At 38.2% G+C, this 16479-nt stretch overlaps 3 protein-coding genes across 6 annotated transcripts; 2 read left to right on the forward strand and 1 right to left on the reverse strand.

Moving 5' to 3' along the window:
- Window positions 786-7392, forward strand: LOC105168997 (serine/threonine-protein kinase haspin homolog). Its single transcript, XM_020696272.1, has 16 exons — window positions 786-916; window positions 1048-1293; window positions 1397-1523; window positions 1635-1718; window positions 2020-2110; window positions 2410-2969; window positions 3738-3861; window positions 4341-4450; window positions 4983-5094; window positions 5224-5316; window positions 5394-5455; window positions 5545-5675; window positions 5756-5826; window positions 5912-5964; window positions 6795-6861; window positions 7043-7392. Exons 2-16 carry the CDS (start codon window positions 1278-1280, stop codon window positions 7160-7162), a joined length of 1821 nt encoding a protein of 606 aa, XP_020551931.1. The 5' UTR covers window positions 786-916; window positions 1048-1277; the 3' UTR covers window positions 7163-7392.
- LOC105168998 (glucan endo-1,3-beta-glucosidase 3) lies at window positions 9776-11860 on the forward strand. 2 transcript variants are annotated; one of them, XM_011089242.2, is made up of 4 exons: window positions 9776-9959; window positions 10209-10832; window positions 11065-11209; window positions 11311-11860. In XM_011089242.2, exons 1-4 carry the CDS (start codon window positions 9893-9895, stop codon window positions 11489-11491), a joined length of 1017 nt encoding a protein of 338 aa, XP_011087544.1. In that variant the 5' UTR covers window positions 9776-9892; the 3' UTR covers window positions 11492-11860. The 2 variants fall into 2 exon arrangements, with proteins under 2 accessions (XP_011087544.1, XP_011087543.1); XM_011089241.2 differs by having other exon boundaries at window positions 9781-9959; window positions 11308-11860.
- LOC105168999 (myosin-11) lies at window positions 12438-16203 on the reverse strand. 3 transcript variants are annotated; one of them, XM_011089244.2, is made up of 6 exons: window positions 15897-16196; window positions 15196-15435; window positions 14872-14979; window positions 13327-13788; window positions 13083-13184; window positions 12438-12894 (listed from the first exon to the last, which is right to left on the reverse strand). In XM_011089244.2, exons 2-6 carry the CDS (start codon window positions 15385-15387, stop codon window positions 12721-12723), a joined length of 1038 nt encoding a protein of 345 aa, XP_011087546.1. In that variant the 5' UTR covers window positions 15388-15435; window positions 15897-16196; the 3' UTR covers window positions 12438-12720. The 3 variants fall into 3 exon arrangements, with proteins under 3 accessions (XP_011087546.1, XP_011087547.1, XP_011087548.1); XM_011089245.2 differs by lacking the exon at window positions 15897-16196 and adding an exon at window positions 15734-15890; XM_011089246.2 differs by having other exon boundaries at window positions 12813-12917; window positions 15897-16203.

The following is a 16479-nucleotide window of genomic DNA, read 5'->3' on the forward strand; positions in this document are numbered from 1 at the left end:
ATGGATGGTGCAATTTTACCTAAAAGTCAGAATAGACAAAACTGTTCTTGCAAAACTGTTTTGTAAGAACTCACGTATACTGCCAGATATTTCTAAACTTCATGGGAACTAATGGTTCAATTTTAATTACCGAGGTAGATTCATTTTCCTTTTCCTTTTTGTCGTTATATATATACATTTCTGATCCGACTCGAAATCGCAGTTCGCACTCCAAGCTTGTTATCTGCCTTCCGTTCCCGACCACCGATATTCTGAAAATGTGAAACAAACGTTACCTAGCCGAGAAGAGTCCCGGCGAAGATACTCCGACGCCCAAGTCAGTTTTCATCACAATAAAATATAATTTTCACAGAAAGAAACCCCTCCAGGAAATCCTCCCCTCACTCCCCCATTCTCAAAAGTGAAAAAAATTACCTTCTTCTTTGGGATTTTCTCCCTCTTATGCTAATTGCACCCACGTCGTGCTGACGTGTTTCCCCACGTCTTCATGTATGCTCTCCCCATCACGCATACGGTGCTAAGTGTCCGAGGTTATGAGCATTAATTGTGCCATAAATACATAATCCTCAAGGAGTTAACTCCCGGTCAAATACCTTAAAGCCGTGAAGTCCCTTTTGCCCTTCTTCAGGAGGATATATTGGTCTTTTCCGGAAATGATCCTCATCAATTTCTAAAACATATTATAAGATATTTTTTAAAAAAATATTAGCTAAACGTTTAATTTCTTATCTTCTTGTTTTCTCTTCATCTATTCTCATTATTCTCTTCTTTATCATAATCACAACATTCTCTTCTCCACCTAAGATGCCGGCTTCGACGCCTCCACTAACGCTGTCCACTTCTCCACCTCCAGTTAGGCTGCCGGCGCCTCTACCCTATGTCGCTGCCGACACGTCAGCCGCTCAAGCTGGTAAAGGTAAGTTACGCCATTGACCCTTTTCATAGTGCACCATAATCGCTAGTCTTTTGAAAAAATTAAGCATATCCATGGAATGTACAGATGAGCTAATATGAGTGTGAACCTTTAAAAGTATTATTCCTCGACAGGAATAAAAAGCATGGGAGAGGCAAAAATGAGGAAGACAAAAGCGTAATCTTACCTGTACCTCTTTACCTCCTAAAGTCGCGCTTTACATGATGCCTGGGCACCTAAAACCGGACAAAACTGGAGAAAAGGAACTAGAGAAAGGACCCCCTTTCCCGCCCAATATCAGTCTTCATATTTCCAAGTCCCACTGAAGAAAATACAGAAGAGTGCTAGGCCTCAGGTTTCATCCATGGCTTCTCGAACAGGTATATACATATGCGTGTATATACATATGCGTATAAAATCAGATAGACTTTCCTTACCCCTTTTTATTAGCGTATTTTGAATTCATTTGGCGTGTAAATGCAGTTGATCTCTGGGCAGAAATTGTGGGAGAAAAGGATAATCAGCGATCAGTTGGAGTTGCAGAGCCGGAAATGGCCGTCATTTACCAGAGGAAAAAGGCAGAGGTTATGCCTCAGAAAGATGTGCCGAGGTTTGTTTCTGGCGTGGGGTCGTATGTGTGTGTTTTTGGTTTTTGTTTTTCCTTTTCCCGACAGTGATTTTGTAGTTGGTTCAGAGCTTTTGTTTGTTTATTTTCATGCAGGAGGCAATCGAATTCAAGTACTGGAAACCGGAAAAGTATAGCGCCGGTTACGCGAGTCAGTTGGAATCGGTCCCTTTCCACCAGGTCTTGCCCAAATATCTGGGCTTTTAATTTCTTTTGAAGCAATTAATACTTGCGACAAGTTATGTTGAACTACGCTTGAATTTGCTACGAGATTTAAATTTCCTTCTCTAGGAAGTGAGCAATGGGCTTTTATCTTGTATGTTGGATGAATCCCAACTGTTTACTTTTGTTGATTCATTGGTTATTTTAACTTATGGGATTAGTTTTAGGAGCTAGCATACTAGTCATTGTAAGTGTTAATTCATAATGGATAAAAAGAGTGAGCAACCTAACAGGTTAAACCTTATTTTCCTACTGACAGAGGGAGAACAAGCATTGCTGCAACAGCATGCGTGGATCATCAACCACAACAAAGGAAACCTGGAAGAAAAGTTAAACCCCCTCTTCCTAGAGTAAGGCTAGCTTAGATTTTCACCTCTTCAAATTTCCCTGACTACACTTGGCTTTGAAAGTTGGCCCTTTGAATTAGTATCTTTTTGAGTGGATTATCAGCATCATTTTTTTTTTATATTGGTCATATGTGCCATAGCAAAATATCCGTATCATTTTCAGATCTACTTACAAATTTTAACCTATGCAGGAGTGACGAAACCAGAAAATAAACTAATTGTCTAGAGAATTGAATATACCATGATAAAAGCTTGTAAATATTCATTTGATCATTCTTAACATACCCTTTTGGTGTGGACAGGGAAAAAATGCACAACCTCCCAATTATGATAAAGAACGGGCATATTTTCAAGAGGTTGATGCCTTTGAATTGCTAGAAGAAAGCCCCTCACCCAAGAAACCTGGTACTTGGGCCAGGGGCGCCCAGGTTGATAATGCTGTCATACCACATTTGTCCTCAGTATTGCAGAAATGGCTAATCTCCAAGAAACTAAACCGAAAATATGCATTTCCTGGTTCGCTTTCTAGAATACTGGAAACTCCTGTATTATCCAAGGATCCTATTTGTCACGATAGTTTTTCATCTTCGACTATGAAGAAACCAGGAAAAGACTATCCCAAAGTTTATTTGAGCTTAAGTTCCATCCAGCAAACGTCTAACTCAAGCTTGAATGATAAACAATTCACTGGAATACCCATCCAGGAGACATGTGAAGATATTGAAGGTGAAGTTAGAAAGCTCTCATTGACTTCAAGGCCTTCATCCTTGGATGGCCAGGGTTGGAATTCGTTTACAGCCCTTTTGACTGCTTGCGGGCAATCAATGCCTTCCACACTGACAGAAATGTTATTGAGTTACTGGTCTGTTTCTCTCTTCTTATGTTACTGAATATTTTTATTGTTTTCTCAGTTTGGTTAGGTTCTGCATATCTTACTCTCCATCAGTTTATTGCTCCCAAGTAGGTTTTTTATATCTAAAAACTAACTCTATGCCTTGCTTTTCTGCTCGACTTATTCTGTCTCATTTTTCTTGATCCATCTTGCCTCCTGTTCAAGGACCGTGGTAATTTCAAGATGTTTTTGCTTTTTGTCTCTGAATATGTGTTTGGATCATAAGTATGAAAGAGAAGGAAAGTTTTAAAAGGGAGTAAATACTTAACGCTTCTACACTTACTGATACAGTGACCTATGTAATTGTTAGGTTGCCTAAGTCCATTCTTCAACTCTTCTTTTACTGCCAATTTATTAAATTTTGGTCGAGTATTGTTAACATAACATGGAAGTAGGGTGAGTAGGAGAGGCCTTCAAATGGATGTTGATGTCCTTTGGCGTCCAAACTGGTTATATTTTATGATCTGCAGGGGAGAGAAGTCTTATCTCAATGGAGTTGGTCTATTTTAGTAGATTACTCCACCTGATTTCCCTTAACATTGAAATACATTGAATTGGTTCTTATGTTTTAATTCAAAAGCTCGAGACCAGTCTCTCTAGTTGTCTCATCATTTTTGTTATTTTTCTTGAATATTCAAGCAGAAGTGAACAAATTATCAATGTAAAATTGTGATTTTATTATTCACATTTATTTATTCCTTGTTTCCCTGTCATGATTTGGTAAAATGTTTGAATCAGTGATCAAGGGAATATCACTAAGATTGGGGAAGGAACATATGGAGAAGCTTTCAAGGTTAAGAATAATGTCTGCAAGATTGTCCCATTTGGTGGAGATTTGCTAGTCAATGGAGAAGTGCAGAAGGTTTGTGTGCTTATTTGAAATAATAAGATCATTTAGTTAGCTGGAAATAATTAAAAGGATTGATTTTTATGATCAAGTATGTCAAGATCATTTGGCCACTTGGCTAACACTTTGCATGCTCAACAGAGCCAAAGTTATTTTCCTTTTGTTTTCTAACTATATTTTTATATCCCCAATTAGCTGTTTACGGACTTGCTGGTAATGTTTCGCTGGCATATTTTGTTTAGTGTTTGCAGCCTGTGACAGTAAGGTAGCATCACCATTGCATTTGATCCTTGCACATATTCCTCTCTCTTATAAATGTGATCAAGAATATAAGGAGCCTAGATAGATGAACAAAAATCAGTACCTGGGTTGTATTTTTTTTCTGTCTCTAAGCTTTCTCAATTTGTTAAACTACCTGTTTTTTTTTCTTACTTGTGGTTTTAACGTAATACTGGCAAAGGCAACTATTGTTTTTTTGCCTTGATATGCATCAGAAATCAGAAGAATTATTGGAAGAGGTTGTACTTTCCTGCACTCTCAATCATCTAAGAGGACATGAGGGTGAAGTATCTAATGCCTGCACCACATTTATAGAAACAGTCAAGTGAGCTTTCTTTATCTCCTAATTAACTGAATACTTTTTTGCTTTAAGAGCAAATGCTTGATTGCTGCATTGCATGCTTGGATAGTAAGCAATGTAGGATGGGAGCATTAGCCAATATAAATCACAAGGCACGCAAAATATGGTTGCCCAGGAACGAGGGTTTTATTTGAGATAATTGTTGGTCTGTTGCCTCAATGCTGAATGAAACTAATGAAAGTATCCAGGATATGATTCTGGAACCGGATTGACTTTAATCTTAGTTATATCTCTTGTTTACTCCGCAGTGAAGGATTACCTGCTGCAGGTTGCCTTATTTTTAATAGGGGAGTGGCTGGACCTTGATGTGAATTTTACCATAGTTTGCTTTGCTTTTTTTGTTTATATGCATTTGCTCTTCAATTGCGACAATGATGGGATAATGATAATTCTATTTCTTTCTTTCATAAAAAATATTTGCATCTGATCCGAGGCTCGGCCAGCAGTTTTATATAGAAGGAATCATACTCTTACATATTGTTTTGCATTAACGTAGTTTGTGGGTGTGCCAAGGATATTATGATTCTGCTCTGATAAGTGCATGGGAGGACTGGGACGGAAAGCATGGTTCAGAAAATGACCATCCTAAAGACTTTCCTGCAGATCAGGTATGCGCCTAATGCTGACTCTGAGATAGCTTCATTCTGTTAAACTTTTAAGTTGTACATCTGTTTTGTTAGTTTGTGGTTTATCCATTTGATTTTCCTCACTGAATCAACGGCAAAAATCATTTTCAGTGCTATGTTGTTTTTGTTCAAGAACATGGTGGTCAGGATCTTGAGAGCTTTGTTCTTTTGAATTTTGATGAAGCACGGAGTTTATTAGTTCAGGTAATAGTGTCTTCTAGTCTATCTGGTTCCGTTAGTTTCTTCCTATTTTATTACAGGCTGTAAGCTATATATTGCAGGTCACCTTGGCGTTAGCTGTAGCAGAAGCTGCTTATGAATTTGAACACCGAGATTTGCACTGGTTTAGTTGTCATACTCCGAATCAGTTGTAGCATATTGCTTCCTATGGCTTGAAATTTTCTTTTGACTTGGGGATATAATCTTAAACAGGGGGAACATTCTCTTAAGTAGGAAAGGTTCTGTTACTCTGCAATTCATTCTTGAAGGAAAGAAGTTACAAGTCACAACTTTTGGATTGATCATCTCAATAATTGATTTTACCCTATCAAGGATTAATACAGGTTTCCAGATTTATTTACTTAACTCGACATTATGAACCATATGTTGCAGAAATTGATATGGAACATAATTGCATGAACAGGTGAAGATATACTCTTTCTTGACCTCTCATCAGATCCAGCACTTTTTGAGGGTCCAAAAGGGGATAAACAAGTAAGGAAAGAATCCAAATCATATATCTTGTATGTTTTTGTACAAAATTATATGACCTAGTGATCTGCTACGGTATAAAATGCAGGCAGATATATATAGGAAGATGAGGGATGTCACTGATGAATGCTGGGAAGGAAGGTACATCTATTAAAAGTTTTTTTACTGTTACAACTTGCTGTATGTTACACAGGAAATGACACCCATACAAGTGTGAACGAAAACTAATTTGCGAATCAATTTCAGCATAAGAATATTGATTAATAAACGTGAAACAGATGTGCCCTTGTTAGTAGATGACAAAACTGGATTCCATCGTATCAATTGCTTAAGACATGCAGAATATTTCTGTAAAAATGTTACTTCGACAGTGATGAGCTACTGAAACTGGTTTGCAAAATTTGGTTTGGATCAATGTCGATAACTTGTTATTGTGTTTCCCTTCTAATATAGTATGTTACAACATTTGAGATAGTTGTAGATGTGCATATAACCCCATAGGAAGCAAGACCATATAACATATATATCGTCTTTAGTCTTTCTAGTAGTAGAGTTTAAGATCTGTATAGCTGAGTCCTTTTTTTTTTTTTGTATTGCATCTCAGATTTTGGCTGTACTTCATTTTAGAAATTTCTGGTACCACTTTCCTTTTTTTTTTCCTTTAAATCTCATCTCAACTTTGACAAAAATCTTATCTTATATTTATTGTCCCAATCTCGATCCTCGTTTTCATCTTGTGCTCTATCAAGAGCCAGCTCCAAAGTAGGAAAGATGAAGAGCTGATTGCTCATCGACCAGAGTTATGTGTAAATAATACATCAATAGAAGAGCAATAGTGCCTTCCAAAGATCATCTGAAGCATTCTTGATTCAGTGTTAAAAACTACAAAACCAAGGAGGTTATGAACTTATGTGAAGGCAAGCTATTTTACATCTTTTGCCGTTAATTACGTATTGGGTAATAATTTACAGTTTCCCAAAGACGAACGTGCTGTGGCTGCAATACTTGGTGGACATTTTGCTGTTAAAGAAATCCTACGTAAGTCCATGTTCACATTGAACGGTCTTTCTTATATTTGATATGAATTATTGTGTTATAAAGTCTGTACTTCATGATAAATCAGTACTGCTCTGAAAAAAGTGATTGCTGGAATATAAACAGTATTTTCATATTAATCAAACATCTACTGTGGTTGGTCACATGAAACTGAATACATCAGGAAAGAACCCCTAAAGATGAGAGAGAATTGCGTTCTCTGAAGAAGCGCTTGAATAGCTATGGTTCTGCTAAAGAGGCAGCATTGGATCCTTTCTTCAGCGACTTAATGATCTCTGAATAAACAAGCAGCAGCACTTGAAACGTGCCAGTGTGTAAGCAGTTCTAGCAATTTTGCTTGGATATCTGTTGCAGGTTTTCCCTGCTTTTAGACCTTTTTTATCTATTAGAAACCAACCTGGTTTCTCAAATTGAAATTGGCATGAAATTATTGTTATTCTTTTTGGGTACGTTCAGCACAAGTATATAACATGCTAAGAGCAAAACCGCCTTAATTTATGGGGAGAATTGACCAGCACGCTTTACATTATGGTTTTTGAGTACCTATATCTCCTAAGTTGCATTCGTCCCTCACTCAACATGATTAACACTTGGATGTAGTATACTCGATCTATGATGGGCATGGGATGAAACAAGGGTGGTGGATGGTATTCCAACATTCATTACTTCCCATCCCTTCTTATTCAATAAATTTGAATGCTGTTGAAATCGGTTTCATCAGGATTTCACTAATATCTCAGAGTTTTGTTTGCGTTAGAGTGATGTGAGGGTGAGTCTGATGAGATGATACTTTAGAATTCATTTGAAGCGCGCGCGGGGGGACAGCACATGGGTGTGGTCCCTTGAAATCAAATATCATATCCGAATAACCAACCGATATGGGGTAGGGTCATCTCATTCTCATGGCGCAAAATCAGGTTAGAAAAGTGAAACAACCAGCCGACGATCATCCTTCTCCAAAACTGCGCACTACAGTACACATCTATCTATCTATGTGCAAATATTTTATACTGCATTCAACTTATACGAATGGACCCAATTTTGCTCTTGTGCTCAACTTTTCTCAAGCATGTTTTGCAATTAGACAACAGTAAAAGGGTGTTCTTTTTTTTTTTTTACCATGCTCTTGTCAAAATCTAATCTGTAATAAAGCATGAAAAGGGCTTCAAATATCTTTTACTTTTTCGAGATATAGTTTGGTAGCCAACAAGGATTGTGCTTTTATAAAGTCCATGAGATGAGAGCTTTACGTTCATTGCTTTTAAAGTGAGAGCAATCTGAAACATGGGATGGGGATGAGTTATCTGAAATACATCCCCTTCTTTCCCCCACTAGACATAGACATACTAAACAAGTGCAAAATGGATATATGTGCTAAATTTATGTTGATGATGTAGGAGCTCATTCATCCATCCATCATCCTTCCTTGTTTCACATTGATTTGCTCTCAGCTACTAAGCTTAGTTGATAAGCTTTGAGCCTGCAAAAAAGAATTGAAAATATAATTAATACCAAGACACGGCATCTACGTAAAATAGTGGCATATGAGAGGATGGACAGACTTCATCGTATCTTCGAAAATGGACTCTTTCTCTGTGGTGGGAAATTTTGAGAAAATGGCATCACAATAATTCCCCACAAAAGTCCATATTTTATTCAATGCTTCCCAATACTCTTTTACTTTCTTATTTTTTGGTATAAACAAAATATGATTACTCCAGTAATTCTAGGTTGTGTTTTATAGTGTATACTCAAAAAACAAAAGAAAAAGAAAATTATTACACCTTAAAAATAACATCGTTGTCTCAAGAAACATTGATCCATAACGTCCAAGTAAATAAAAAATATGCAGAAATCTAGGATCCTACTCACAGGATGAGGTATGCCTGTGATTTTTGTGAAGCTCACACCATAGTACTCGGTAGGAATAAGAGTAACAAGTCCCCTTGTGAAAATATTGATATGCAAAAAACTAGCTTGAGAGAAAGAGAAAAAAAAACCTACTTGGTAGAAGACAACGCAACTCCTTAAATTTTTGCATATTAAATTGACACTTTTTAAGATTAGGTTTAAATACACAAACATCTCATGCTATTTGTAGGATTAGAATCACATTTTTTGAATTTATAGCTGTAATAACAAGTACACCCCTCATACAGTTCGAAAAATTTGCACAAACACCTATTAAGGGGTGTACCTATAATTTCGCAAAAACTAGAAAGTATTGTGTATTTAGATCTAACTTTAGGGGATATCAATATAATTTATTCTATTTTTTTTTAAAGAAAAAATTCAACATAGGAGGTAGGTAGCTTGATTTTTTAAAATTTCAGGTGGCGTTATTTTTTCTTCCAAAAATTTTATACTTAATAATAGTTTGAGATGAGTAAAATACAATAAACACGTACATAGTGACATATAGAGTAGTACTTTAGCTTTGTATGTTAAAGAAAAAGAAGAAAAGAGTGGGGCAGAGACCGCATCCACCATGACTTTGCCATTCCCATTGAGACCACATGGTCAAGAGATATAAAGCTCCATCTTCTTCTTTTCCATTTCTGCATTCATATGCATATATGCATGCATGTGCCTCATCCTCACCACTTTGCCAAAACTGCTGAAATTTTACCATTCAAACACAGGACTATTTGCTTCTCTATTAATTAATGACATGGGCTTTTGTTTTTTGTTTTTTGTTTTTCTTTGTGTGTGTGTGTTTTCTTGATACTTTCCACTATAGAGAGACAACATATTCAAATCTCATTCTTTATGACAAAGAAAGCACTTTTCTTTTATCATCATTGTGACATATTCCTTCCTCTTTTACTTTATCCTCCTTTTTCTTACCTTTATCTCTCCTCCCTTTTCTGCTCTCTGTCTAAGTTTACCCAAACTTTTCCAATTCTCTGTTGTCATATAATGTTATAAAAACTTCAGTTGCACAATATTCAGCTCAAAATTTCCATTCTTGATATCCCATTGAAGCCCAAGCAATAGAACATCTCTCATCAACATGGACACAGCAGCTCCCAAGTTTCTCTTTTTATGCCTTCTCTCTATCCCCATTGTCTGCTCCTCAGGTATGTAATTAGCTCTCTTCTTACTTGTTCACTTTCATCTTAATACAATCTGATTTCAGACAGAAATCATTACGTCTGTTTATGCCTTAAATACTATCTTGGTTAGGAACACTAAGCAAAGAATGACTGAACCTAATCTTTATGGTTATGAGCCAAAACACCAATTAAAGATCAACTATCATTCATTTCAGTTCAGCAAAGACATTTTGACAAAGGTTATAGGCTTTACAAAGAAACCTTTGTTTGCAGGGGCGATTCGGTCTGCGGCTGAGGGTATTCATCAACAAGAACTTCGAAGAGATGAGAATATGCTCCATCCGTCCCGTAGAGAATTAGTAACTAATCCTGCAGCCACAAACCCTGTCACTGTCACTGCGCCGCCTGATACTTCAACCCCCGCGATCGTCACCGTTTCCCCCACTCCAGTCTCCACACCGGTAACAGTTTCTCCTACAACACCTACCACAAGTCCCACAAATCCTGCAGGCCAGGTGACCAATCCGGTAACGACTCCCAGCACCAATAATCCTGGCGGCCAACCGGTGACAAATCCTGCCACCCCAACAGGCGGCGTTCCCACCACGACTCCGGTTGTGGGGCCTCCTGCTGCCACCAATGCACCTGCTGCTCCAGGCCAGAGCTGGTGTGTGGCAAAGAATGGAGTGCCAGAGAAAACTGTTCAACAGGCATTGGATTATGCTTGTGGGATTGGAGGAGCAGATTGTTCAGCCATCCAGCAAGGTGCAAGCTGCTACAATCCTAACACTCTCCAGAACCATGCTTCATATGCCTTCAACAGCTATTACCAGAAGAATCCAGTGCAAACAAGCTGTGATTTTGGAGGTGCTGCTACCATCACCAATGTGAATCCAAGTAAGCCCAAAAGATGATGAATGTCTTTTCCTTTTGCTTTTTATTGTAGGACACGTCCTAGGAAGGTTGTAGACGAGGAGATATAAGCCTAAGGCTTTCTCTCCCTAGTGGGCCGCATTTTTTAAAGGATAACTAAGCAGATAATTACTCGTCCAAAATGATATCGATTGAGTTCTGTACTTGAACTAAGTTATGGAGTTCTGTACATATTTCTGATTTGCATTATTTACAGGCTCTGGTTCTTGCATTTTTGCAACGTCGGCTTCATCCTCAACATCACCAACAACGGCATCTCCGACAACACCAACTCCAACAACGGCGTCTCCATTGACTCCTACTCCAACTACAGAATCTTCTACTGGAGCAACAACAACCAGGTAAAGATCACTTCCCCACAAACTGCACTGAGAATCTTCTCTCAACTTTTCCTTTAGTATTAGTTCTAATTGCATTCTCTTTAATTGCTTTACTTTAGTAGTACCGGTGCTCCACCAGCCATGTTGAATTCAAGCTACCCTGCACTGGGAGGTGCCACCACAGGCTATGGAGATAGCCCTCTCAGTGGCAACACTTCTTCCATTTCCATGTCGAGCAGTCTGCGGCCATTCATCAGCTGCATTGTTGTGGTGACATCTATTATCACAGGGAGGCTAGTTTAGAATAGTTAGAGCCAAAATCAAAGAAACAGAATCTCATTGCTCAAGAATATGTAAAGGTTTGCAGGAAACATAGTCTAAGAATTTCCAGTGCGTCAGGATTGTAATATGCTCAAGGGTCGATCTGATCAGCATTAGATTCAGTTTCCACAATTATACTTGGTGGTTCTTGAGATCCTTGTTAGGACCTAACATATATAGTATTTGTGAGAGGGCAGATTGATGTATTAAGAGCTTGTTTCCATTACTAAGATCTTTGTAGAGGTAGTGGCATCTAATGTCCTTTGAAGTTTAAAAACTAGTATGTAGCACCAAAAAACAGCGAGGTGTAGACAGAATTTATGAACAGCATTGCAAATTTTCTGCTTTTCAGTCGCTCGTCATTCTTGCGCTTTTGGTCGAATTATGTCTCTTCTCTACTTCAGTTTTCTGGGAAGATATGTCTTTTTCTTATGGGATAACTAAACCGGGAAGATATGCCTTTTTCTTATGGGATAACTAAACCGTCTCTTAAGTTTCGTGTAATTACCCGTAAACATGTTTTAGTTTAAAAAAACCAAGAATCTACCCATAATCCAACCTTAAAAGATGGCGGCATAATTATCCCTTTCTTTTATCTATTTATATAATTTATTAAGTATAATGGCCTTACATTAACTAACTTTGGTCATCAAGTGCACAAGCGCATCAGCTCAGTGTTAACATTTCCCTTGGATGCAGACAGAAAACAAATTCAAATGAGAACATTGATTGACAATTTGAATACATGGATACATCAGACAGTGCAACGGTTTAGCTTAACACATAACAACGATATGCAACAGCAGCGCTCAGAATTAATTACAAGAGATGAGCAATTTTCATTTCATAAGCCCTTCAGATTTAAAAGCTCACTCATATTTACAATGTAAATGATTAACCTAACAATTTGAAGAGGAAGAAGAGGACAAACAATGGCAACCCCAACTCTGATAGAGAGGGCAAGAAAAGGTGTTATTTTGGAATTGACAGCACAAATAGTTCAATGGAATATGCCAACCAGATATTTTCATTTGATTTCATACTTATAATGGAGGGCGCTTAGCTGTTTGACGAAAATGAAAGAGACCTACAATTACACATTCCTCTAAGGCAAAACAGCCACGTCTTGTCTGCCCAACTACTATCCTAATCATCTTATCTACTACACATCCGATCCTCATATACAAGCCTATACGGATAATCTAATAACATTACCGCTTCGAGAACACTACCAAAATCAACATCGACATTGAAACCACAATCTTGAAACCTGAGCTCTCCCAGAAGTTCTGCTTCTCGTTGCTTGGAGTGAGAGATTCGGCTTGTTGTTTGGCTGCCAACTGATCTCTTAGTTCCTTCAGAGCTTTGTCCCTTCGCTCTCCCATCTGCAGAATAGATATAAGTGAGACTGAAAGTGATTATTAGCCATCCCGGAAATGAAAATAATGCCTCTACAACTACTAGTAAACCAAAATATGCATGTCTGAGCCGTATTCACTTTGTGAAAAGTTTGTGCTAAAAGAAAAGTGCATCAAGGAACATATCTCTATGTAAAAGATCGAAGTAGTATTACTCTTTGTAACTTGCGAGTCTGAGCTCGAGCTTCTTGGAGACAGAACTCTAACTTCAGAACTTTCTTTTTCAACTCTTGATCTGCCCTACGATGCTTCTCTAACTGTGCAACAAACAAGGTAGGGCTCCATTACTCATAGAACAATTAGTCAAAAAACGGTAGAGGCCTATCAGTTGTACAAAAGTAGTTGCGGAGCTCGGCAAAGAGTTCCCACTAGATGAGGGAATTGTCAAGAGAGACGAACCTGAGATTCCAGCTCTTTAGTTTTAAGCTTGAAATGGGCAGACATAACCCTGATTTCATCTCTCAGCTTGGCTATTTCTTCATCCTTTACAGTCAGAAGTTTATTAATCTTTTCGAAATTCCTTGGGGACACCTCATCTAAAACTTTCCGAAGCTCACAATCCTTATTTGCACCAGCCTTGGTTAATGCTTGCATGATCTCATGCTCAATTCTCGAGACTTCATCTTTTAGCTGAATTTGAGAAAATTCTCGGGCTCGAAGATCCTTCTGTAGAAGATCTAGTTGTTCTCCCAGTTTATTCACACGAGTCTCGTGCTCTTTCAAAGAGCAATTTTTCTCTTCTAATTCTTTCACCAGCGCCGAACACTGTAACTGTGCAGATTGTGCAGACAGCGCACTTGCGTCTGCGGTTGCTCTAGTTGCTGAAAGCTGCAACCTCAGATCGTCCAATTCTTTGACATACTGCAGTAAATTAGTCACCACAGTATTTCAGGATAAAGATGGAGCATCTGTCTAAAACATACGCTTACATACAAAAACAATCACACAAGCGGCAACAAGATTAAATCATATCTCCTAAGAGTACAGAATTCCCACTGATATTGCATTCATGCCATGAGGAAAGGTAATTCTTTCTCATTGGAGCATCAGGTATCATCAGTTTTTTCGATACAACAATGCTGAAGAATATAACCCGGTTTAGCAAGTCGGCAGCATGAAGAATTCTTGCCTTTACCGGTTTGGTGATGAACATATGCAGAAAAAGAAAGCTTGGTTATTTCATATCATCATTCTAATTCTCTTGTGTGGAAGATCAAACAGCCTACATCTTTTTCAAAAATACACATGCCAACAGATGCAATGTGCTAGTTAATAAAGGTTTTGAATAGTAAGGACCCCCACCCCAAATCATATAGAAAACAGAAGCTCTTATAGAGAGGCAAAAGCTTTAAAAACCTGTCCAAGCAAATATACCAATAATCATACATCAAGTTGTTTTTCTTCAATTCAAGGCGATTCTATTATCACTAGTTAAACAACAGGGAATACTAGTCGAAAAGACAAAAAGCAAAAAAAAGAAAGAAGAATTGAGAAAATGGATACGCTAACATTTAAATAGATGAAGATAAATACTAAACAAAGTACAGTGATGGTCCTTAACACAAAGCAGCAAGTAGTTCAAATTAATAAATGTTCAAAAGATTCCTCTTTTTGCACCTATATGGTAATTATGAGGAGACAAGTTCCTAGAACCATTCAAATCCAAATACTATTCTAAAGAGAGACAATTTATATGTTAGACCAGATTGAATATGATCCCCATTACCCAAATAACATGAAAAGCCAAAAAGCATCCAAAAGGACAATAAGTACCATATGTTTGTCAGTGGATCTATTCAATAATATAAACCCCAAAAATGCCAATTCAAATATTAGATCCAAAAGATACATCAGATCAGCTGAAAACATTATGGCCTAAAACTCAAGAAAAGCAAATCTCATCTCCATACAACCCAATTAAGCATCCAAAGAAAGAAACAGTACCTTCTCAGCAGCAGATGTTGAAGCGTGCAGCTGCATATCTCTCTCCTCTAAGCTCTTCTCCAATCTACTTATCTCTGTCTCCATGTTCTTGGCTTTAGTTTCTGCTTCCTGAAAATTCAAAATCAAGAAAAGAAAATAAATTTTTATTCCAAGACCCATCTTTTTTTCCTTGAAATCAACTGAGGGGGCCACAGGGACTAATGGCACACACCTTTACAGTGTAAAACAAGACAAAAAGACAACACCCATTTCAAACCCAACTCAATTCAAATCAAAAAACACATGTAGTACATGCAACCATATGAGTCAGAATCTTCTGCATGCCTGTCTAGTTAGGGTTTCTTTGGCGAAGGACTGTTCTTGAGAAGCTAGGCGGCTGCGGACATCCTTCAGCTCCGCCGCCAGCGACACCACGTTCCGCCGGAAGCTTTGCTTCTTTTCACTCAGATCCTTCAGCAACGGATCCACCTCCCTCACCACCGTCGACGAGGACGCCCGCCTCTCCGGCGTTGACATCACTACTGATCCTCCCAAACGACACCCCTTAAATGCTCCGCAGATAAACTGAATCAGGGCCAGAAAATAAAAGAGGAATTCATTTAATCACTGCCCTTTATTTGCTGCTACCTTTGCAATCAATGAAGGCCACCCCACCCCACACAAAAAACACATATTGCCCTCTGCATGTGAACGGGTTGCGTGCAGCATTTAATACCTCAAAAATCTTGAAACTAAAATCAATTAATTAATTATCCTTTCCTAGCTTATTAGTTGACTATTACTCTTACGCCGCAGTTCAAAATTTCAAAAATATTTGAACTTGAGAAAATTATTGAATAAGAAAACACTATTACTACTCAACCTCATGAGAAATGATCGCATCCACACATTTCTTGCTTCCAACTTTCAAGAAGGGCAGAGCAAATACAGTTCATGAACCAGACAAAAACACACGCATGGAGATTCAAACAGTAATGAACCGGACAAATCTCACCGAGAAGTTAAAATTAAAAAGAAACACATACTTCTCATATGAGTTGACTGATTTTCAGCTACCTAAACACGAATCCTTCACAACTTTGCTCACACATACGTGTATATCATAGATATAGAGAGAGAGAGAGAGAGAGAATATAAAGGGCATGCATATAATTTGAGAGAGAGAGAGAGGGACAGAAAGAGTGAGAAGAAGTTGACAAGACAAAAAATAAATGAACAGATTCAACTCTTCCTCCTTTAAAAAACGGGCAATATTCAAGTTCATTCATTTAGTTCGACAAGATCTCAGCAATAGTGCTGGGCACCGTCGATTATGTTTCTGCTGTCGATGATGGACGGTTGGAAACTGAGGAAAGAAAGAAATAAAAGGCGGAGATTAATGCGTGATGCTACTGGTTTTCATGCGAGTTAAGACAAAAGTGCGGGGCCTGAGGTTCGGATACAAATAGATGGGGCACGGAGGATCCGAACCTCGGGTTTGGGAAAATGACAAGATTCGAACCTGGTTCGGACGAACTTAGCGCGGCAAATCTGAAAACGTTTCATACGTACACGTGGAAGTCCTAATGGGCCCTATGGAACATGGGCCTGTTCTGTTTGGGCCTATAT

The sequence above is a fragment of the Sesamum indicum genome, linkage group LG8 (genome assembly GCF_000512975.1).
Source record: "Sesamum indicum cultivar Zhongzhi No. 13 linkage group LG8, S_indicum_v1.0, whole genome shotgun sequence".
Taxonomy (NCBI): domain Eukaryota; kingdom Viridiplantae; phylum Streptophyta; class Magnoliopsida; order Lamiales; family Pedaliaceae; genus Sesamum; species Sesamum indicum.